The sequence below is a fragment of the Myxine glutinosa genome, chromosome 13, assembly GCF_964187855.1.
Source record: "Myxine glutinosa chromosome 13, kmMyxGlut1.1, whole genome shotgun sequence".
Lineage (NCBI taxonomy): Eukaryota > Metazoa > Chordata > Myxini > Myxiniformes > Myxinidae > Myxine > Myxine glutinosa.
In genome coordinates, this window is record NC_136273.1 from 16,243,284 (window position 1) to 16,268,137 (window position 24,854).

The following is a 24,854-nucleotide window of genomic DNA, read 5'->3' on the forward strand; positions in this document are numbered from 1 at the left end:
GAGTCGTTATCGTAGTGGTCGAGAAACTCGGGGCTAAGGCAGAAGGGGGCTCGGCATGGCGTAGCATAGGGTACGTGGTTGCTAACAAAATAGGGTTGGTGCAGGTGGAAGTGGAAACCGGGTTCCCCCAGGTGCCAGGTGCCTTCAGGGCGGCCTGGCCGGGCGCCAAATCGCCGAAAGCGGGGTTTGTATCATGTGCCTTCAGGTGCCAGGTGTCCACGTCTGCTCCAGACGTATAGAGAAACACTTGAGAATGATCATCACAGACACTTTTCATGTACGATCGCGATGATAGTTGTGCTGGCGCAGACGGCTGGAGTTAAGTTTTGATCGGTACACCTCCCAGTAATGGCGGACGCAAGAGCGCCGCCTATCGGCGAGGGGCCCCGATCGTCCTTATCAGATCGGTCGATACCCGAGCGACTGCCAAATCTGAAATCAGAATTTAATTTGAGGTTGAAATGAGTGCATGAGGTCGCTACGTGTGCAGCCTGCTCGTCGTGTACAGTGTTAATTAATTAATTTCCCACTCTCGATCTGAGATAACTCGACAATATTTTATCCGATTTTTTTCAGGTTTGCGGTTGTCAAGTATTCAACTACCTTAGCGACTACCAAATCTGAAAGCCGAATTTAATTCCGAGTTGAAATGAGCCTGTATGGACCTCCTGCATGAATCGCACCAAGTGGAAATGAAGGCACGGCCCTCAGCAAAAGTGCGATTTCTTTATTTGATGATAACTTAAAAACTACACATACACAAACCGTTAACACACATGATAACACAAACCTCCAACTTTCTTTATTCTTCTCCTCGTGTTCTTATCTCTCGAAATCACCAAGGGTATGCGAAGCTGCGACGCAGGAAAACAATCAGTTACATGGCCTGAGAAAAAAAAGTGTTGCGTTTATTCTTGTTTCAAAAATAACGACTTCTGGCTTCCAGACCGTACAACCAATCATGCTGAAATTTAAAAAACTTAATCCACTTGATGAGAGCTACATTACATTAAAATTTCAAGTCCATCAATGCAGCGGTTCAAGAGAAAGAGGCTTTTTAAGATTTTCATTCAATTATGTATTGCAACCAAACCATGTGACTTATCGAAACTTCCCAAGTAACGTTTTAACTTCCCCACATGGGGAACGTTTGTGTAAAGTTTCCACTCGATATCTTCAAAAATGAGGGAGGAGATAGGCTTTAAAGTTTATGCTTAAAAACATCAACTCTGAAACCATGTGATGCATGATGTCATGATCGCTGAACTTTTTGTTCGTCATGGGTATGCGATTATGCATGCCAAGTTTGGGCTCGATCTGTTCAACCATTGCGGCGAAAAAGTGGTTTTAGTATTTTTCACAAAAAAACAATATGGCGGCCGAACCATCTGACGTATGACTTCGAAATTTTTTGCATTCGGAGTTTTTTTCACTTAGATCATGGAAAAAAAGTATCATGTTCGTGGCATCAAGGGGTCTATTTGTTGAATTCTAACTTTGTAACGTTAGCACTTTTAATATCCTAAATAAACATGTTTTTTGTCCCATTGCAGAGTTGTTTAGAATGAGCCATTATTCAATTTTTTCCATTCAGCCGTTTCAGAGATATAGAGTTGCAAAGTTGAAGGTATTTTCCAAGATGGCGCCTATAACACATGAGCAATGATGTTATAATTAGCCTTTTTTAATTGTACATGTCTAGCCCATCACTTGGTGAAAATTTCGTGTCAATCGGACCAACAGTTGCTGAGAACATTGATTTTAAAGTGTTCGGAGGTGAAAAATATGGTGGAAGAATAATAAGAAAAACTCTAGGAATAATATAATAGGTGTTCCTCTGCATTTAAATGCAGAGGAAACCTAATAAACTAGAATTGTGAGCAGTGGTGAGATAGGCTTCCAGGCTAAATGGCCACCATACCACATGACTGATGACATCACCATTTCAATAAATTTTCGTCATCAGTTGTCAATCATATCTGTAAATTTTGGTTCGGATCGGTTAAGCGGTTCTGGAGATATGGATTTTCAATTTATTTTCCTTAAATCCAAGATGGCCGACATACAATGTGACTGATGGTGTCATAATTTGTAAAAAAAAAAAAAAAAAAAAAAAAAAGATACATATATAATATATATATATATTCCTCATGTGTCGTCAATTATACGTACAAAGTGTTGGTTGATCCGTTGAGTGGTTCTGGAGATATGGATTTTCAAATACTTCTGGAGAGGATGGAGTTTGAGAATGTAGTTTGGGAATGGAGTTTGAGAATGGAGTTTGGGAATGGAGTTTGGGAATGAAGTTTGGGAATGGAGTTTGAGAATGGAGTTTGGGAAAGGAGTTTGGGAATGGAGTTTGAGAATGGAGTTTGAGAATGGAGTTTGGGAATGGAGTTTGGGAATGGAGTTTGGGAATGGAGTTTGGGAATGGAGTTTGGGAATGGAGTTTGAGAATGGAGTTTGAGAATGGAGTTTGAGAATGGAGTTTGGGAATGGAGTTTGAGAATGGAGTTTGAGAATGGAGTTTGAGAATGGAGTTTGGGAATGGAGTTTGGGAATGGAGTTTGAGGATGGAGTTTGGGAATGGAGTTTGGGAATGGAGTTTGGGAATGGAGTTTGGGAATGGAGTTTGGAAATGTAGTTTCGGAATGGAGTTTGAGGATGGAGTTTGGGAATGGAGTTTGGGAATGGAGTTTGGGGATGGAGTTTGGGGATGGAGTTTGGGAATGGAGTTTGGTAATGGAGTTTGAGGATGGAGTTTGCGAATGGAGTTTGGGAATGGAGTTTGGGAATGGAGTTTGGGAATGGAGTTTGAGGATGGAGTTTGGGAATGGAGTTTGGGAATGGAGTTTGGGAATGGAGTTTGAGGATGGAGTTTGGGAATGGAGTTTGGGAATGGAGTTTGAGAATGGAGTTTGAGAATGGAGTTTGGGAATGGAGTTTGGGAATGGAGTTTGGGAATGGAGTTTGGGAATGGAGTTTGGGAATGGAGTTTGAGAATGGAGTTTGAGAATGGAGTTTGAGAATGGAGTTTGGGAATGGAGTTTGAGAATGGAGTTTGAGAATGGAGTTTGGGAATGGAGTTTGGGAATGGAGTTTGAGGATGGAGTTTGGGAATGGAGTTTGGGAATGGAGTTTGGGAATGGAGTTTGGAAATGTAGTTTTGGAATGGAGTTTGAGGATGGAGTTTGGGAATGGAGTTTGGGAATGGAGTTTGGGGATGGAGTTTGGGGATGGAGTTTGGGAATGGAGTTTGGTAATGGAGTTTGAGGATGGAGTTTGCGAATGGAGTTTGGGAATGGAGTTTGGGAATGGAGTTTGGGAATGGAGTTTGAGGATGGAGTTTGGGAATGGAGTTTGGGAATGGAGTTTGGGAATGGAGTTTGAGGATGGAGTTTGGGAATGGAGTTTGGGAATGGAGTTTGGGAATGGAGTTTGGGAATGGAGTTTGAGAATGGAGTTTGGGAATGGAGTTTTTGAATGGAGTTTGGAAATGTAGTTTTGGAATGTAGTTTGGGAATGTAGTTTGGGAATGGAGTTTGGGAATGGAGTTTGGGAATGGAGTTTGAGGATGGAGTTTGAGGATGGAGTTTGGGAATGGAGTGTGGGAATGGAGTTTGAGAATGGAGTTTGAGAATGGAGTTTGGGAATGGAGTTTGGGAATGGAGTTTTGGAATGGAGTTTTGGAATGGAGTTTGAGGATGGAGTTTGGGAATGGAGTTTGGGAATGGAGTTTGAGGATGGAGTTTGGGAATGGAGTTTGGGAATGGAGTTTGAGGATGGAGTTTGGGAATGGAGTTTGGGAATGGAGTTTGGGAATGGAGTTTGAGGATGGAGTTTGGGAATGTAGTTTGGGAATGGAGTTTGGGAATGGAGTTTGGGAATGGAGTTTGTGAATGGAGTTTGAGGATGGAGTTTGAGGATGGAGTTTGTGGATGGAGTTTGGGAATGGAGTTTGAGAATGGAGTTTGAGAATGGAGTTTGGGAATGGAGTTTGGGAATGGAGTTTGGAAATGTAGTTTGGGAATGTAGTTTGAGGATGGAGTTTGGGAATGGAGTTTGGGAATGGAGTTTGGGAATGGAGTTTGGGCATGGAGTTTGGGAATGGAGTTTGGGATTTAGGGAAACAACAATGGGATTGCTCTAACTACACTCACAACGCATCTTTCCTTTCCACTGATATGAGGGGAAGATGTGATTTGGCTCGACAATATACTACAGAGATTACTACACCAAGACTCCCTTATGTTTTGGCATGTCCCTCTGGAGAGTCTCTGAAAACCATCAAAATTTCTTCAATATTACAACAGATTTGTGTTTGAAATCGTGATTTGAGAAAGCTTGGCATTGATTTAAGTGAAGCCCATTGTATTTAGATGGAGAGAGAGAGAGACGGAGATAAGAGATGAGTAGAGTGGGAGGAAGTGGCAGCAAAACAACTACCGCACTGGAATGGTAATGGTGTAACAACGATAAGTGTACTCCTGACACCTGTACGTCCACATTCCAGCAAGGTACAGATTGACTAGAAAAAAATGTGTGTGTGGCTCGTGATTGGAAATATTTTTGTTGTGACAAAATCTCCAGAAACTTTGAAAAGTATCCTCAAATTTGCCAAAGTCTTACCTGTGAACTCTCACGCGTTTAGCACAAGACTCACGCTTAACTCGGGTCATGCTCTCACACCCAACAACTGAAATCTCACGTTTTAAAATATTTCTAGAAAGAATATATATTTTTAACAAAGTAATTAGACGGGTCCCTCGTCAAAACAGCTGAGTTTCCAACCAATGGAAAACGCTGTCCATAGACATACAGTTCAGTGCGCCATTTTGTTGCACAATTACTGTCAGAAATGACTATGATCGTTTATATTTATATATTTAGATATAAAAAATTCTACTAGCCGGATCCGAATCTGAATCTTCACCAAAATCTAATCATTTCGTCCTTGTCACATACAATACCTCTCTGCCAAATTTCCTCCGAATCCGTGCACAACTTTTTGAGATATCTTGTTCACAGACAGACAAACAAACAGACAGGGGTGAAAACATAACCTCCATCCACCTACGGTGGCAGAGGTCATGACTATGATCGTCTATAATGACTGAAACTTTTGGCATCACATTATCAGCAGTAATTATCTCCATTGCAAATGCCACGTTATCATAGTCAATGCGTAATCTGCTTCCTTTGTTACTCACTGATCATCATTGCTTTTGCCGTTTTATGCTATTTTTAGGCAATTCTTCATTTTTCTCAACATGAGTCAGAACTGGTTTTTACTGCACAGTTGAGTCATCAAATACCATTCTGATGTGTTCATATCACTTTTCTTGAAGTGCATAAACACCCAATTCGAACCTTCCAGAAATTAGCAGAAATTAGGAGAATAACCTGTAAGATGTGTATACCCTCAAATGTGTCTACTCCCAGGAGATTCAGAAAACAACATCCGTCCAATCTCAAGAATGAACTTTCAAACTTGTCTCCCTCCTCTAAAACCTGGTGGTGCCTTCTTAAGTCTGTCTCTGGTGTATTCTCCATACCACCCACCATAAGTATTATATATAGTACGTTCAAATGTCTCCACATTTCCCTCAGACGAGTATTAAACAATGGCAGGGACCGTTAGTAAATGGGTTATGTATTGAATAAAGGTAACAATTGGGCCATATGGGTATCGAAGGCAATATTACAAATCACACTTGAAGCCATGGCCAGGAGAAATCACATATGCAGAGTTATAAACAATCTATATGCAGTTCACATATAATCTGATGGCTCAGAAATTCGGACAGGCAATGGGATACATAATAAATACACACACACACATATATATATATATATATAATATGGTCAGGGTGGAAAACTCCAGTTTCCGTTGACATCATTAACCGAGGAGTTTAAGGTGGTGAGGGTGCGGGAGTTCATGATGTTGCGGGATTCAAGTGATGCAGTGGTAAAGAATGCTCTACCAGAGAAGAAGGGAAGTCGGAAGTGGAATGCAAGAGCAGAGGTGGACGAGATGGAGGAGCGGTTGCAACAGGAGGAGGTCATGGGGATGGTACAGCACGGGAAGCATGGCTTGGGGTGGATGGAGCATGAGCGATGGGGAAAGGCATGTGTGAAAGAGAGGAGGAAGATGGTTCAGAGGGAGTTGAGAAGAAAGGAAGAGGAAGGGGAGATATGTGAAAGCAGTCAGGCAGGCACAGCAAGGTGCTTGGACTAGGTGGGAAGGTGTGCGGGTCAGGATGTTGAAGTAGGTGGTGTTGTGCAGAGAAGGTACGCTAGAGGGGACGTGGCCAAGAGGAGGAGGAGTTCCGGGTAAAGGACGGAGCATGGAGAGGATTGAAAATGGGACGTGCGTCCAATGTTGGATTGAATAAAACAGTTGGACCTTACTGAATTCTTCATTCTTGGAATACTTTACGACACAACAAACTGGTAACGAGAATGGGACTGAACTTGAATCCACCGACATCCTTTCTGCAAAACCCTGGTGAGCCTTCGATGCCTTTTATGGCCTGGACTCGTGTCTTACACAACAATGTGGCAAGAGATTTGGAGGATGGAGCCAATATTGTTGAATTTCCTGTTGTGGGCAAAGTATGATGTGCTTCCGTCACCAGTAAACCTGAGATTGTGGGGGTTGTTGCAGGAGGAGAGATGTTATTTGTGTGGAGGTTTGGGAATGGTGCAGCATGCACTGAGTGCATGTTCAGTAGCATTGGCAGCAGGAAGATACAGGTGGCGACATGATCAGGTGCTGGCGGTGGTGGTGCAGGAGGTGGAGAGACAGAGAGAGAGAGAGACAGAGACAGAGACAGAGAGAGAGAGACAGAGACAGAGACAGAGAGAGAGAGAGAGAGAGAGAGAGAGAGAGAGAGAGAGAGTAGAGAAGAGTGGAGAAGGAGACCGATGGGGGAGAGGTGTTGTTTGTCAAAGAGGGCCAAGTGGTAAGAGGTAGAAAGAGGAGGAGGTGGAAAGTAAGAGGGCTGTCAGATGCTTGTGATTGGCAGGTGGTGGCAGACCTAAAGCCACAATTGGTATTCCCAGAGGAGATCTGTGTGACAAGGTTGTGGCCTGACATTGTCATCTGGTCAGGTGCAACAAGATAGGTCATCTTCGGGGAATTGTCTGTACCTTGGGAAGAGAACATGGAGGAGGTGCACGAGAGGAAGAGAGGAAAGTACAGTGAGCTGGAGGCAGAGTGTCGTGAGAAGGGTTGGCGAGTTTCTTGTCAGCCATTTGAGGTGGGGTGTCGAGGGTATATTGGCAATTCCTCTTCTGCATTTCTTGCTCGGCTTGGAGTGTGTGGGACAGAAAGAAGGAGGATGTGTGACGGAGTGGCCCAGGTTGCCTTGAAAGGCTCACTTTGGATATGGAGGACGTTTATGGAGGCTCGTCGAACGGTGTCGGTTGAGCTTGTTGGTGGTGGTTTATTTCAGTCCACAGTGCATTCAGAAAGTATTCAGACCCCTTCACCTTTTTCACATTTTGTTATGTTGCAGCCTTTTGCTGAAATCGTTTAAATTCATTTTTTCCCTCATCAATCTACACTCAATACCCCATAATGACAAAGAGAAACAGGATTTTAGAAAGTTTTGCAAATTTATTAAAAATAAAAAACTGAAATATCACATTTACATAAGTATTCAGACCCTTTGCTATCACACTTGAAATTTAGCTCAGGTGCCTCCCATTTCTCTTGATCATCTTTGAGATGTTTCTACACCTTGATTGGAGTCCACCTGTGGTAAATTCAATTGATTGGACATGATTTGGAAAGGCACACACCTGTCTATATAAGGTCTCACAGCTGGCAATGCATATCAGGGCAAAAACCAAGCCATGAGGTCGAAGGAACTGCCTGCAGAGCTCAGAGACAGGATTGTGTCGAGGCACAGATCTGGGGAAGCCTACAAAAAAATTCTCTGCTGCATTGAAGGTTCCCAAGAACACAGTGGCCTCCATAATTCTTAAATGGAAGAAGTTTGGAACAACCAGGACTCTTCCTCGAGCTGGCCGCCGGCCAAACTGAGCAATCGGGGGAGAAGGGCCTTGGTAAGAGAGGTGACCAAGAACCTGATGGTCAATCTGGCTGAGCTCCAGAGATCCTGTGTGGAGATGGGAGAAACTTCCAGAAGGACAACCATCACTGCAACACTCCACTGATCTGGGCTCTATGGCAGAGTGGCCAGACGGAAGCCACTCCTCAGTGAAAGACACATGAAAGCCCACAGAATCTTGTTTCTCACAGTCTGAGAGTCCTTTAGGTGCTTTTTTGCAAACTCCAAGCGGGCTTTCATGTGTCTTTCACACAATTCTGTCTCTGAGCTCTGCAGGCAGTTCCTTCGACCTCATGGCATATTTTTTGCTCTGATATGCATTGTCAGCTGTAAGACCTTATTGAGACAGGTGTGTGCCTTTCCAAATCATGTCCAATCAATTGAATTTACCACAGGTGGACTCCAATCAAGGTGTCGAAACATCTCAAAGATGATCAAGAGAAATGGGAGGCACCTGAGCTAAATTTCAAGTGTCATAGCAAAGGGTATGAATACTTATGTCAATGTGACATTTCAGTTTTTTCTTTTTAATAAATTTGTAAAACTTTCTAAAATCCTGTTTTCTCTTCGTCATTATGGGGTGTTGAGTGTAGATTGATGAGGGAAAAAATGAAGTTAAACGATTTCAGCATAAGGCTGCAACATAACAAAATGTGAAAAAAGTGAAGGGTCTGAATACTTTCTGAATGCACTGTATATGCACTACATGACCAAAAGTATGTGGACACCCGAACATTGAACATCTAATTCCAAAATAATGGACATTAATATGAAGTGTGTCCCCCCTTTGCTCCTATAACAACCTCCACTCTTATGTGAAGGCTTTCCACTAGATGTTGGAACATTGCTGTGGGGATTTGCTTCCATCCAGCCACAAGAGCATTAGTGAGGTCAGGCACTGATGTTGGGTGATTAGGCCTGGCTCCAGTCGGCGTTCCAATTCATTCCAAAGGTGTTCAATGGGGTTGAGGTCAGGGTTCTGTGCAGGCCACTCAAGTTCATCCACACCAATCTCAACAAACCATTTCTGTATGGACCTCGCTTTGTGCATGGGGCCATTGTCATTCTGAAACAGGAAAGGATCTTCCCCAAACTGTTTCCACAAAGTGGGAAGCACACAATCGTCTAGAATGTCATTGTATGCTGCAGCGTTAAGATTTCCCTTCACTGGAACTAAGTGGCCCAGCCCGAACCATGAAAAACAGCCCCATACCATGATTCCTCCTCCACCAATCTTTACAGTTGGCACTATGCATCTGGGCAGGTCGGGTTTCCTGGCATCGGCCAAACCCAGATTCGTCCGTCGGACTTCCAGATGGTGAAGTGTGATTCATAACTCCAGAGAACGCGTTTCCACTGCTCCAGAGTCCAATGGCGGCGAGCTTTACACCACTCCAGCAGACGTTTGGCATTGCGCATGGTGATCTTAGGCTTGTGTGCGGCTGCTCAGCCATGGAAACCCATTTCACGAAGCTCCCGCCGAACAGTTGTTGTGCTGACGTTGCTTCAAGAGGCATTTTGGAACTCGGTACTGAGTGTTGCAACCGAGGACAGACGATTTTTACGCACTACGCGCTTCAGCACTCGGCAGCCCCTTTCTGTGAGCTTGTGTTGGCCTAACACTTCGCGGCTGAGCTGTTGTTGCTCCTAAACGTTTCCACTTAACAATAACAGCACTTACAGTTGACCGGGGCAGCTCTAGCAGGGCAGACATTTGACGAACTGACTTGTTGGAAAGGTGGCATCCTATGACGGTGCCACGTTGAATGTCACCTCGCTCTTCAGTACAGCCCATGCCACTGCTAATGTTTGTCAATGGAGATTGCATGGCTGTGTGCTTGATTTTATATATACCTGTCAGCAATGGGTGTGGCTAAAACAGTCGAATCCACTAATTAAAAGGGGTGTCCGCATACTTTTTATCATGTAGTGTGTGTGTATATATATATATATATATCAACATTATCATTGACAAGTGTACTGACCGTTTGGGTTGCAGTTCAACTTGAATTTTCATGTTGTTCGAAATTATGGCTGGCATGAGAGTCTTCAGGTAGACTGAGGTGTCTCATCTGAGTTAGAATCTTGACCCAAGTATAAACTGTCACCCTAGTATTTCATATGCACGTCGAGGCATCAAAGTTAAGTTAGAGGACTGTTCGACTGCCATGTTATGCTGGTTGGTGGTGGACATCAAAGATCCCACGGTGTCTTTCGCGAAGAGTAGGCGAGTTATCGCTCGCACGCTGAACAAATTACAAATTCGTGCCATCTTCCGTTGCACTGGCCAACCGGTTTGTGAAAGACTTGAGCCAAAAGCTTTCCTCAGCCGACCCTACAAGAAAGTGGCAATACATACTTGGATCCCATAAAGTAGTAGTAGTACTGTAGTCGTATTAATAGTTATCTGGTAGTAATAGTAGTACTATAGCAGTAGATTATACAACAGTACTACTTCCACCAATGCTACTACTAGTACCGTCCAAGTACTACTACCATCCTAGTACTACTGATATTAGTACAGTAGTAGTAGTATTAGTACAGTAGTAGCAGTAGTAGTATGGAAATAGTCATACAATAGTAGTACTACGGTAGTAGTAGTAGTAGTAGTCGTAGTAGTAGTAATAGTAGTAGGAGGAGTACGGTAGTAGTAGTGCGGTAGTAGTAGCATGGTATAAGTAGTAGTAGTGTGGTAGTAGTAATACGGAAGTGGTATTAGTAGTAGTATGGATATAGTAGTATGGTAGTAGTATAGTTGTAGTAGTACGGTAGTAGTAGTAGCCCAGTAGTTGTAGTAGTAGTAGCATGATAGTAGTAATAGTAGTAGTAGCATGGTATAAGTAGTAGTAGTGTGGCAGTAGTAGCAGGGTATAGGTAGTAGTAGTGCGGTAGTAGTAGCATGGTATAAGTAGTAGTAGTGTGGCAGTAGTAGAAGGGTATAAGTAGTAGTAGTGCGGTAGTAGTAGCATGGTATAAGTAGTAGTAGTGTGGAAGTAGTAGCAGGGTATAAGTAGTAGTAGTGCGGTAGTAGTAGCATGGTATAAGTAGTAGTAGTGTGGCAGTAGTAGAAGGGTATAAGTAGTAGTCGTGCGGTAGTAGTAGCATGGTATAAGTAGTAGTGTGGCAGTAGTAGTAGGGTATAAGTAGTAGTAGTGCGGTAGTAGTAGCATGGTATAAATAGTAGTAGTGTGGCAGTAGTAGAAGGGTATAAGTAGTAGTAGTGTGGCAGTAGTAGCAGGGTATAAGTAGTAGTAGTGCGGTAGTAGTAGCATGGTATAAGTAGTAGTAGTGTGGCAGTAGTAGCATGGTATAAGTAGTAGTCGTGCGGTAGTAGTAGCATGGTATAAGTAGTAGTAGTGTGGCAGTAGTAGAAGGGTATAAGTAGTAGTAGTGCGGTAGTAGTAGCATGGTATAAGTAGTAGTAGCGTGGCAGTAGTAGCGGGTATAAGTAGTAGTAGTGCGGTAGTAGTAGCATGGTATAAGTAGTAGTAGCGTGGCAGTAGTAGAAGGGTATAAGTAGTAGTAGTGCGGTAGTAGTAGCATGGTATAAGTAGTAGTAGTGTGGCAGTAGTAGAAGGGTATAAGTAGTAGTAGTGCGGTAGTAGTAGCATGGTATAAGTAGTAGTAGCGTGGCAGTAGTAGAGGGTATAAGTAGTAGTAGTGCGGTAGTAGTAGCATGGTATAAGTAGTAGTAGTGTGGCAGTAGTAGTAGGGTATAAGTAGTAGTAGTGCGGTAGTAGTAGCATGGTATAAATAGTAGTAGTGTGGCAGTAGTAGAAGGGTATAAGTAGTAGTAGTGCGGTAGTAGTAGCATGGTATAAGTAGTAGTAGTGTGGCAGTAGTAGAAGGGTATAAGTAGTAGTAGTGCGGTAATAGTAGCATGGTATAAGTAGTAGTAGTGCGGTAGTAGTAACATGGTATAAGTAGTAGTAGTGCGGTAGTAGTAATACGGAAGTGGTAGTAGTAGTAGTATGGATATAGTAGTATGGTAGTAGTATAGTTGTAGTAGTACGGTAGTAGTAGTAACCGGTAGTTGTAGTAGTAGTAGCATGGTAGTAGTAATAGTAGTAGTAGCAGGGTATAAGTAGTAGTAGTGCGGTAGTAGTAGCATGGTATAAGTAGTAGTGTGGTAGTAGTAACATGGTATAAGTAGTAGTAGTGTGGTAGTAGTAATACGGAAGTGGTAGTAGTAGTAGTATGGATATAGTAGTATGGGAGTAGTATAGTTGTATAGTAGTAGTAGTAGACCAGTAGTGGTGGTAGTAGTAGTAGTAGTAGTAGCATGGTAGTAGTAATAGTAGTAGTAGCATGGTAGTAGTTGTAGTAATAGTAGTAGTAGCATGGTAGTAGTTGTAGTAGTATGAGTAGCAGCTGTAGCATGGTAGTAGTTGTAGTAGTAGTATGGTAGTAATAGTAGCAGGTATCGTAGTTGCAATACGGTAGTTGTAGTAGTAGAATGGTAGTGATAGTGGTAGTAGTTGTAGTATAGTAGTATTAGCATGGTAGTAGTTGTAGTAGTAGTTGTAGTATGGTAGTGGTAGTAGTAGTAGTAGTAGTAGTAGTAGTAGTAGTAGTAGTAGTAGTAGTAGTAGTAGTATAGTAGTAGTAGCATGGTAGTAGTTGTAGTAGTAGTAGTAGTAGTAATTAATACCCTCAAAATTAATAGGGCAATCTATATCTATCTATAATTCCAGTAATCTCTGTACGTTTGTACGTTTGTACGTCTGTACGTCTGTACGTTTGTCTGTGACCGCTGTTTCTCGACAACTACCGGTCCGATATACTTGAAACTTGCCAGGTATATTGCTGGGGACCCGAGGATGTGCCTTTTCAAGGTTTGAAATTAATCGGACAAGTACTTACCGAGCTATGGCGATTTAGCCGTTCGCCGTTCGCTTTGCCGTTGCGAATGGACCAAACCATTCATGTAAATAGAGGGGGGGGGGGTTCTGTGGTCGTTCGCTTTGGCTTTGCGAATGGACCAAACCATTCATGTAAATAGAGGGGGGGGTTCTGTGGTCGTTCGCTTTGGCTTTGCGAATGGACCAAACCATTCATGTAAATAGAGGGGGGGGTTCTGTGGTCGTTGCGAATGGACCAAACCATTCACATCGAATCATCGAATCACATCGAATGGACCAAACCGTTCGCTTTGGACCAAACCATTGCATGTAAATAGAGGGGGGGGGTTCTGTGGTCGTTGCGAATGGACCAAACCATTTCATGTAAATAGAGGGGGGGGGGGATATAATTTTAGATATATATATAGTACGGGCATTGGCAAGGAACGGGCACCCACGTACGGGCAATGCCCTAGTATATAAAACACAGTGTGTGTGTGTGTAATGTTACCGGTAGACTCCTAAACGGAGAGGCTCACGTGCTTGATATTTGGCACAAACATGGCCATTGAGCCTGGGAAGAACATGGTCGACCGAAAAATTTATTTCATAATATTTTTAAACCATATTTTTACCTCAGCGCATTTCAGCGAGGAATATTATGACCGGAATGGCAGAGCAGCGCGCTGATGAGCTCAGAGCGATCACGTGATGTTCCTTGCCGCCATTAACTCAGTTACGCGTTCGCACGTATAACGTATTTCAGAGCGAAAAGCGATTCCGTTTTTTCACATTTCAGCGAGGAACATTGCCATTCACACCACATAGGTTTTTTTCCCTTTCATCTTTAGATCCATATTTTTTGCCATAACGTAGCGTATTATGGCTCTCTCGAACTCGAGTTAGCCAATCACCTAGGAGCATGAGGTCACGTTGGCCACGCCCACGACACGACGCAGAGTTGCAATCGATCGCTCAGAGCGATCACGTGATGTTCCTTGCCGCGCGATTGCGTTTTTTCACATTTCAGCGAGGAACATTGCCATTCACATCACATAGGTTTTTTTTTCTTTCATCTTTAGATCCATATTTTTTTTCAGCGAGGAATATTATACACGGATTCTGAATCGGTGGCAGAGCAGCGCGCTGATTCGACGATTCGCGTGCCCTCCCCCCTCCCCCTCACGTTTATACACGGAATGCCGGGTACTTCCCCCCCCTCTCCTCCCCTCCCCCCCGTTCCCCTCCCCCTCCTCTTCCACGCCCGGCAATGCTGGGTACTCCCCCCCCCCTCTTCTCCCCTCCCCCTCTCCCCTCCCCTCCTCTTCCCCCTCCCCTCCCCCCTCCTCTTCTCCCCTCCCCCCTCTCCCCCCGTTCCCCTCCCCTCTCCCACCCCCTCCTCCCTCCAACTCCCCCTCCCCTCCCCTCCCCCTCCCCCTCTTCTCCCCTCCCCCTCCCCCCTCCCCCTCTTCTCCCCTCCCCCTCTCCCCCCCCTCCCCCTCTCCCCCCCCTCCCCCCGTTCCCCTCCCCTTCTCTCCCCCCTCCCCTCGTTCCCCTCCCCTTCTCTCCCCCCTCCCCTCCTCTCCCCCCTCCCCTCCCCTCCCTCCTCCCCCTCCCCCTCTCCTCCCCTCCCCCCTCCCACTCCCCCTCCCCCCTCCTCACTCCCCCCGCCCCTCCACTTCACCCTCCCCCTCCTCTCCCCCCTCCCCTCCCCTCCCTCCTCCCCCTCCTCTCCCCCCTCCCCTCCCCTCCCTCCTCCCCCCCTCCTCTTCCCCCTCCCCTCCCCCTCTCCTCCCCTTCCCGCTCCCCCCTCCCCCCTCCTCACTCCCCCCTCCCCTCCACTTCACCCTCCCTCCCCCTCCCCCTCCTCCCCCTCTCCTCCCCTCCCCCTCCCCCCTCTTCTTCCTCACGTTTATACACGGAATGCCGGGTACTTCCCCCCCTTCTGCTCCCCTCCTCCCCCCCCTTCTTCTCCCCTCCTCCCCTCCCCCCCCTCTCCTCCTCTTCCCCACCCGGAAATGCCGGGTAATCCCCCCCCCCTTCTCCCCTCCCCTCCCCCCTCTCCTCCCCTCCCCCCGTTCCCCTCCCCCCTCCCCCCGTTCTCCTCCCCCCTCCCCCTCCCCCCTCCAACTCCCCCTCCCCCTCTCCTCCCCCCCTCTTCTCCCCTCCTCTTCTCCCCCCTCTTCTCCCCTCCCCCCTCCTCCCCGTTCCCCTCCCCCCCTCCCCCCCGTTCCCCTCCCCCCCTCCCCCCCGTTCCCCTCCCCCCTCCCCCCCGTTCCCCTCCCCCTCCCCCTCCCCCCTCCCCCCCGTTCCCCTCCCCCCCCGTTCCCCTCCCCCCCGTTCCCCTCCCCCCTCCCCCCCCCTTCCCCTCCCCCCTCCCCCCCCCTTCCCCTCCCCCTCCCCCCCGTTCCCCTCCCCCCTCCCCCCCGTTCCCCTCCCCTCCCATTCCCTCTCCCCCCCCTCCCCCGCCCGGCAATGCCGGGTACTTCTGCTAGTAAAAAAATAAATGTTGGCAAACATTTGTGAATGAAAGTATAAAACAACATGGTAGTATTGGTAGTAGTAGTAATATAGTAGTCGTAGCATAGTAGTGGTTGTTGTAGTAATAGTAGTACCCTCAAAATGAATAGCGCAATAAAAAAAATTATGTTAGTAAACATTTGTAAATGAAAGTATAAAACAACAAACGAATGAATGTGTTGCACATGGTTGACTTGATGAGCTCTCTTGCAATATTTTGAACTTTTTAATGAAAGTATCTTTAAGTCCATCGCTGTTTTACTGTATTTGTGTGTGTGGGTGTTTGTTCGTGCAGAGTCGTGTAAAGTGCTTTGAAAAGGCTTTGAGGGTTATTTACGCAATCAGGGAATTTCCTCACCGCACCCACAATCCCATGAATTGTAAACACGAAAAGCCAAAAAGGATTCAAATGAAAATCTCGTTTCAAACCAAACCAACCTGTTCGTAAACATTCTGTTGCACATCGCACCCGCCCCAAGTCCCCAAGGTAGAGGAACGTCACTCCGTGCGCACCTGAGGACGAGACACGTCGACGGTTTCTGATACAGACAAAGCACAAAGTGAACGATCATTACGGAAGACAACTACTGTAGAGCAAGAAGGAAAGAACGAGTCGACATGCTTCCATTGCTGTGCGTGGTGCTGTCCGTGCACTTGGCTGTTGGACTGAATGTAGACCTGGGAAGTAAGTAAGGTACCTGTACCTGTACGCTCAATTCATTTAAATATTCTCATTGTTGTACCTGATGCTTCGACCATGCGCTCTTGGTGCTCGTGCTCCATCTACCAGTTATTTGGTCCTGCAGATACTGTGATGAATGATGTAATGTGAAAGTGCGATCTTGGGTTGTTATAAAGAAAGAATCAGGGTTGATGTTAATTATGTTCGAAATCTTTTTGATGAACGAAACTGCTTCCTCATGAAAAGTACGGTGTAAAGATTCCGCAATCTTCACGGCACATCCTGTTCCCATCAGATCACCTGACTCGTGATCCGATGTGACGATGACCCGATGTGACGATGACATTTGACCCGATGTGACGATCGCGTCAAATGCCATAAACTAAGTTGATATCGTTTTGTCCTGCGTGGATTATGCGTACAAGCTCCTGCATGAGTCATAATAATCATCAATCATCATCATCATTATCATCAGTATCTGCATCATCATCATCGTAATCATCGTAATCATCATCATCATCAGTATCCCTCTTATTACCATTATCCCTATTACCATCATTATCAGCATCATCACCATCATCATCAGTATCCCTATTACCATCATTATCAGCATCATCACCATGATCATCAGTATCCCGATTATCAATATTATCCGTATTATCATAATGATCATCATCATTATCAGCATCATCGTCATTATCATTTTCAGCATCATCATCATGATCATCAGTATCCCTATTATCATCGTTAGCCCTATTATCATCATCATCATCATATCATCAGGATCCCTATTTTCATCGTTAGCCCTATTATCATCATGATCATCAGTATCCCTATTATCATCGTTAGCCTTATTATCATCATGATCATCATCATCATTATCAGTATCCCTATTATCATCGTTAGCCCTATTATCATCATGATCATCATTATCCCTATTAGCATCATCATTATTATCAGTATCCCTATTATCAGCATTATCCATATTATCATCATGACCATCAATATCATTATCCCTATTATCAGCATTATCCATATTATCATCATGATCATCATCATCATTATCAGCAGCAGCAGCATCTTTATCAGCATCATCACCATGATCATCAGTATCCTGATTATGAACATTATCCGCATTATCATAATGATCATCATCATTATCAGCATCATCATTATCAGCATCATCGTCATCATTTTCAGCATCATCACCAGTATCATCAGTATCCCTATTTTCATCGTTAGCCCTATTATCATCATGATCATCATTATCCCTATTATCAGCATCATCATTATCCCTATTATCAGCATTATCCATATTATCATCATCATCATTATCCCTATTATCAGCATTATCCATATTATCATCATGATCATCATATTCATTATCATCATCAGCATCATCTTTATCAGCATCATCACCATTATCATCAATATCCCGATTTATATTCATTATCCCTATTATCATCATGATCATCATTATCATTATCCCTGTTATCATCGTTAGCCCTATTATCATCATTATCCCTATTATCATCATCATTATCAGTATTCCTATTATCAGCATTATCCATATTATCATCATGATCATCATATTCATTATCAGTATCCCTATTATCAGCATTATCCATATTAGCATCATGATTATCATCATCATCATCATCAGTATCCCTATTATCAGCATTATCCATATTATCATCATGATCATCATATTCATTATCAGTATCCCTATTATCAGCATTATCCCTATTATCATCATGATCGTCATCATCATTATCAGTATCCCTATTATCATCGTTAGCCCTATTATCATCATTATCCCTATTATCATCATCATTATCAGTATCCCTATTATCAGCATTATCCATATTATCATCATTATCCCTATTATCATCATCATTATCAGTATTCCTATTTATCAGCATTATCCATATTATCATCATGATCATTATATCAGTATCCCTATTATCATCGTTAGCCCTATTATCATCATTATCCCTATTATCATCATCATCATCAATATCCCTATTTATTTTCATTATCCCTATTAACATCATGATCATCATCATTACCAGCATCAGCATGATAATCATTATCACCATTATCATGATCATCGTCATGATCATCATCACCATCATGTGCGAGCTCCAGAATGTGCGATGCCGAAGCAGTTTCTTGGCCGGGATTATAATCCTGGATGGCTCATCACTCCGAATACACTCGGACTGAGTGTGCAGGAATTTGTCATTTGTTCAGGGTGCCGGCGATAACTCGCCTATTCTTCATGAAGGAGTCCATGTGGGGGATCTTTAAGGTCGATGAACTAATGCTAGCAGACGGGACGCCCAGTTTAACGTCCATCCGAGTAGAGGGACGGCAGACATGTTGATGCATCACCCTGACGTGTGAAACACCAGGATGGCAACCTAGAGTTAGGTGCACATCCAAACCCAGGCTAGACGGCTCAGAGGTGAGTGTGCCCACATCTCGGCTAACCTGCCCATTCATGCATGTCAAGGTGTGCATCGCCAAATTCCGGTTCTCAGGGGTCCTCTGCAGAGGTTTGCAGAACGTTTAATGTTCAACAACTCTCCAAATGAACACCAGTGGTGAGTGCGCTGACAATATGGCCGATTGGAGTGAAATAGGTTTCTGTTCTGTGATCAATAAATCTGCAGCACGAAGTCAAAGTAAAAATGGTGATTGTTCATTTTTTATTTCAGTTTTTACTGAAGGGAGTATACGATACACTTATGATGAAACCGACATGGTGATCTTTCCTTGTATTTGTCTGTTTGATCCAATCTCAGATTGTCTCTGATCTTTGTGATATTTATACCATGTGCGTGCAGACATCATTCCAGAACTTGCAGATGTGATCCAGCCCATTAGGAAAACCAGTGTCCTCCTGAAAGTTCCGTCCTGCATCACCAACAGTCCCCAATATCTTGAAGTGATTGCTTTTGACGAGAAGACCAGTACGAGTACGTGCTTCTTCCTCCGCGTTCATTTTGGCGTTGAATCACTGATTAGCGCTTATTTTCATTGGAAGGACTTTGTGTGCGAGAATACTCGATACATGTTTTGATTTTGACGAGTTGTTGCAGAAACATTGTTGATGAATGTGGACTTTAAGATTTTGTTACTCGGTTTATTAGATCCCATTTTCCCACGTTACCCGTTACCTTAGCTTTCCATTTTTGATAGGAACCACTTACTCCGAATACATTATGGCGGCCATCTTGGATTTTCAAGATGGCCATCTTGGATTTTCAAGATGGCCGCCATGTAAAAACCTATATCTACCAATATCTCAGCTTCTAAGCCACTTAGGATCACAATCTTGGTGTCTAAACATACATCTTCTGGGTCAAGGAATTCAACTATGCCATTTAGAAAAGCAACAGACGATTTTTATTAACTCAAAAAAGAAACTGAACATAAAACTTGAAAAAAAATAAAACGGAATATTGTTAATGTACCATAGTCACTGAAAATACTGCAAGGACTGTAACTATATTAACTGTAAATGTGACGGTATATTGTCATCACACACCACTCCACATGCATTTTATTCCCAACCTACTTCTCACAGTGACAACTGCATAGTTCAGCGCACTTCCAACGTGCATTTCTGCATGCGCACCTCGCGCCACATCCACTTTGGATCTTGCAGCTACATTTGACTAGTTTACTGCAGGCATTGGAGACCACAAGTAACATGTTCCACACAGGAACCCATGAATTGCTGTCCTCATCGAGAGTCCAGCCCCAACCTTCTGGAGTAGGTGCGTGTTAGGAGTAGGTAAGTGCGGGTCTGGAGTAGGTGCGTGTTGTTCAATCTGATCAGTGGTGCACCATATTCCTGCCTGATATGCAACTCGCTTTGTGTGCTGCAATAGTGCATCCTGTGTTGGGGGAAGTCTATCCATTGTCTTCCCCTTCTGGCAAAAAGGGAAGTTTTTTTCTAGCTTCATCCACACGTTGCAGGTCACTGGTCTTATCATACAGGATAACAGTGAAGCGTTCCAGCAGCTGGAAATGTTGAGCACCAAACTCTTCTTCTGTGGAAGGATGAAGTGCCATGTAGGTAAAGGCACATGTCACATCATGATAGCAGTTTCAAGCCTCCCATGCTGACTTATTGCCTCTTCCAATGAATGCAGATGTAGTATCGCATCCCGTGAAACTGTGAAAGATAGGGAGGGCCAGGGATTTCTCCCTACCCAGGTCTTCGTAGATATCATTGATGTGATGATATGTAAAGTTCTTGCCCGTACCAAAGGCAACCCAAATGCTCACATCTTGGCACAGGGCGATCAGTTGATGGAACTTGCCAATGAGAATCACCACTCCATCCGTGTCAACAGTGCGCACCAGACAGTTGGTACAGCCATTCTGAAGAGCATCCTGTAAGTGGATCAGCAGCCTGGTGTCCTCTTCCTCATGATCACATGGTGCCATGGATCGATCGGTTCCTCGAAGAATAGCTGTGACACCAGATGTGATGATGATTTCCTTCTCTTCGGGACAATTCAAAGTGGCAATCTTGTTGGAAATGAATGCAAACAGTTCATGTTTGTTGGCTGGGTCACGTAAGAAGTCGGTCCAGTTTCCTGGGAGCTTGTTCTTGCCCGCAACCTTTCTCCGAACACCCTTTCCTCGCTTTTCTCTAGTGGATTCTTTGATGCTACTGGGGATGTATGTGTCCCATACTATATCAACTATTTTGGAGTTTTCTAGTTGATTTATGATGTATTGAACAAAGACCCGATCAGCATACTCATCAAATGTCACAATGTTGGTAGTGGGGAGCAAGTGCACCACAGCAGCTCCACAAGAAGTTTCATGTCAATGGAATCAGGAGGATCATTGTGGGTGTCTTTGGTCAGAATGTTCATCAGATCAGATTTCTTTCCGAAGCGCAATTTTCCATCATCGGATAGTGAAGGGGGTAAAAGATGGTTCTCATGGCTGAAGAATGTACTCACGTCACTAACCCTGTGCTGCATCACGATGCACAGGTGAGAGAACAGAACAACATCATCCTTGAGTCGGGAGATCTTTCCCACTTGTTTGGTCTTGGCTTTGGGTCGTGGACACCTGAAGAGAGGAAGGGCATTCTTCTTAATCGGCTCATGAATGAAGTATGTGCGATCAATAACAACTTCTTTGCAATATTTGGCATACTGATCCTTTCCATGTTCACCACATGCACCGTGTTCACCACAGATTCATCCAAAACATTCCGTGTGTCTAGTGCCAGAAACTCATCACTGTCATCAACGAAAGGGTTTCCCAGCTCATGGATGACCTGAACCAGACTCACAGCCTGCTCCTTGAAACTTCTCTGTGTGGCAAACCTCTCTTCATGATGATAACCACAATCTGAGTCTTTATCTTTTGGGAGGTAGTCCTCTTCAAACTCCTTCAGTAACCTTGCCCTGAGACCCTTGCTCCGGCCCTGAGACCATCCATTTCCTGAAGGCTGAAGGATTTTCAGTCAGACCGACTGTACCCCCAGAACCCTTGACCGCTTCATTATTTTGTTCATGGATTGAACAAATGTCGATTGGGATGGTCTAGAATCTGTTGGTGGTTTTGTGGATGACCCAGTGACTGTGCTCCTCAAACTCTTTGATAATGGGTGCTGGCAGACTCTCCATGTCTCGGATGTGTATTGGAATTCACCGTGCATGATTGTGGGGTTTTAGAGCGAAGAACCATGGAACCAAGGCCTTGAGGCTTTCAACATACAGATGGAACTGATCCTTGTTGACAACCAGAAGGAAATTTGCCATCAAAGTGGAAACCTTTGTAGCTGACAATATCTTTGCGCACTATCTTGGCAGCCTTAGCCAGCAGTAGTGCATCACCATCATAATCGCATGCCATGACTTGCTTTAGCATTTGCTGCATACCATGTTCAAATATCAGAACCTTCTTTTTGCCATCACTTTGCTGTTGTGCTTGCGGGAAGTATGCTAGAACTTTCTCATTGAATCGGGTTCTGTTAGTCTCCTTATCAACACCAAGGTGTAGTACGCGGTTTTCATACAGCTGATGAACCACCTTTAGAGGCCATTTTCCCCCGTAGAGCGGGGGTTGGCCTTTTTTGGGCACCATGCTCCCCTTTTTGAAGCAATGATTTATGGCCGGTTGCCCTTCCTGCCGCCAACCCTGTTAGTCGCCTCTTGCGACACACAGGGAATTACCAGTGAACTGGTACTCAATTTGCCGACCTTGGAAGGAAGACAGGCTGTGTCAACCCACTTGGCGTTAATTCAGCGATGAACCGGGATTCAAACCCAGGATCCTAGGATCCCAAGCCGGCACCCTAACCGCTAAGCCAACACCAGGCATTTTTCATACAGCTGAAGAACCACCTTTAGAGGCCATTTTTCCCCACAGAGCAGGGGTTGGCCTTTTTCGGGCACCGTGGTCCCCTTTTTGAAGCAATGATTTATGGCTGGATAGTGGATGCCCTTCCTGCCGCCAACCTGTTAGTCGCCTGTTGCGACACACAAGGAATTACCAGTGAACTGGTACTCAATTTGCCGACCTCGGAAGGAAGACAGGCTGTGTCAACCCACCTGGCGTTAATTCAGCGATGAACCGGGATTCAAACCCAGGATCCGAGGATCCCAAGCCGGCACCCTAACCGCTAAGCCAACACCAGGCATTTTTCATACAGCTGATGCAAGACCGAAAATTTGAAGTCGAAGGTCCCATCTTCCACACAGTTTTCTACATGAGTAAAGAGCTGCACAAGTGCTCTTGCCTTTATCAAAATGATCAAAATGGTGGCGTGTGCGTTGTGTGGGTTCTCTCTTTCCCTTTCCAATTGGTTGAGTCCCGCGTGATGGTAAAAGCTGGGTGAAGTGTCCCATCTATTTTCTCTCATATAAATAACAAGTGAATGGAAGTCGATTCATTCAAGGCCATAAATTGAAGGTTATTAGCTCTTAAAAATAAGCTGTTTCTTCGTACTAAAATACGCCATTTCGTGTCTGTCTGTCTGTCTGATGTATAGAAAAAATGAGTCGAATATAATGGCAAGACTTCTCTTGCAATATCATATATTTTAGAGCAAGTCTTATAATAAGCATTGTTTCGTTTCTTTTCTCCCTTTCAACTGAACACATTCCTGTTGTCCTTGTAATTTCAGACGACCCTAAAGGTAACATAACTCCACAGTGTCGGACAAAAAGAGACCTTCCCAGCACTGACAACGTCTTTCAAGTGAGCGATCTCACTGGCGAGCATACTTATACGTAAGTACTGTACTTGGAAATATCTTGGGTTTCATATTGGGTTCAAGAGCAATACTGTGTGTACTGTGTAATTAGTTAAAAGTGTTCCAGAGACAGGAAAAGTGGAGCAAATTGATGAACATGTGGGGAAAGGGAGAAAAGGGACTGGGGAGGCAGGTGAAGGTAAATTGAGGGTTTGCTTGTTGTGTCATTACTTCACGAGCATGGTGCCATCCCCAACATTGGGAAGCAGTGTTGTTGGTTGTTATCTCCACTGTGTCTGTCTTTGTTTATTTGTGTGTGTGTATATATTAGTGTGTGCGCGTTTGTTTATTTGTGTGTGTGTGTGTGTGTGTGTGTGTGTGTGTGTGTGTGTATATTTGTGTGTGTATGTATGTGTGTGTATATTTGTGTGTGTGTGTGTGTATATTTGCGTGTGTATATTTGTGTGTGTTTGTGTGTATATCTATGTGTGTTTGTGTATGTTTGTGTGTGTGTGTGTGTGTGTGTGTGTGTGTGTGTACGTATGTGTTTGTATATTTGTGTGTATGTATGTCTGTACATATTTGCGTGTGTGTGTGTGTGTGTGTGTGTGTGTGTGTCTGTGTCTGTATGTGTGTGTGTGTGTATATATATATATATATGTGTGTGTGTATATTTGTGTGTGTGTGTGTGTGTGTGTATATATATTTGTGTGTGTGTGTATGTGTCTGTATGTGTGTGTGTGTGTGTGTGTGTGTACATATATATATATTTGTGTGTGTGTGTATATTTGTGTGTGTGTGTGTGTGTGTGTCTGTATGTGTGTCTATGTGTGTGTGTGTGTGTGTGTGTGTGTGTATGTGTGTATATTTGCGTGTGTGTGTGTATATTTGTGTGTGTGTGTGTGTGTTTATATTTGTGTGTGTGTGTGTTTATATTTGTGTGTGTGTGTGTGTGTGTGTGTTTATATATGCGTGTTTGTGTGTGTGTGTGTGTTTATATTTGTGTGTGTGTCAAAAGTTTTGGAACACCTCAATTTTTCTAGTTTTTATTGAAATTACGCAGTTTAATGTCTCGATGTACTCTGAAATTAAGCATAGAACAAATAAACAATTGGAGATAAAAAAGAAATCATAGAATCATTTTGTTTAACAAAATTTAATTTTAATTTTTGACTCATTAAAGTAGCCACCTTTTGCAGATATAACCGCCAAACACACTCGTGGCATTCTTTCTACAATGGAAATCAAATATTGTTCGGGAAGTTCTTCCCAACATTGTTGCAGAAGTTCCCACAAATGTGTTGCACTTGTTGGTTGCTTTGCTTTCACCCTTCAGTCCAGTTCATCCCAAACCAGCTCGATGGGTTTTAAGTCTGGAGACTGTGCTGGCCATTCCATGATTTGAAGCCTACCGTCTTGTTCTTTTCCTCGCCGGAATCTTTTCATTTTTCATCTTTTCCGGCGAGTAATGAAAAATCACTCATGGAGTGACACTTGGC

The 24,854-nt window shown here is 44.1% G+C and overlaps 1 protein-coding gene across 2 annotated transcripts in view; it reads left to right on the forward strand.

Moving 5' to 3' along the window:
* Positions 1 to 4,379: 4,379 nt before the first annotated feature.
* The window catches only part of LOC144888601 (uncharacterized), a 30,061-nt gene continuing 9,586 nt past the window's right edge, over positions 4,380 to 24,854 (forward strand). Inside the window, exons 1-4 of one of the 2 annotated variants that reach the window (XM_078767124.1) lie at positions 4,380 to 4,517; positions 15,919 to 16,124; positions 18,971 to 19,102; positions 23,287 to 23,392. In XM_078767124.1, coding sequence (XP_078623250.1) covers positions 16,058 to 16,124; positions 18,971 to 19,102; positions 23,287 to 23,392 — 305 coding nt within the window. In that variant the 5' untranslated portion in view covers positions 4,380 to 4,517; positions 15,919 to 16,057. Of the gene's footprint in view, positions 4,518 to 15,846; positions 16,125 to 18,970; positions 19,103 to 23,286; positions 23,393 to 24,854 lie in introns of those variants that run through there. The other variant, XM_078767123.1, reaches the window with a different exon arrangement.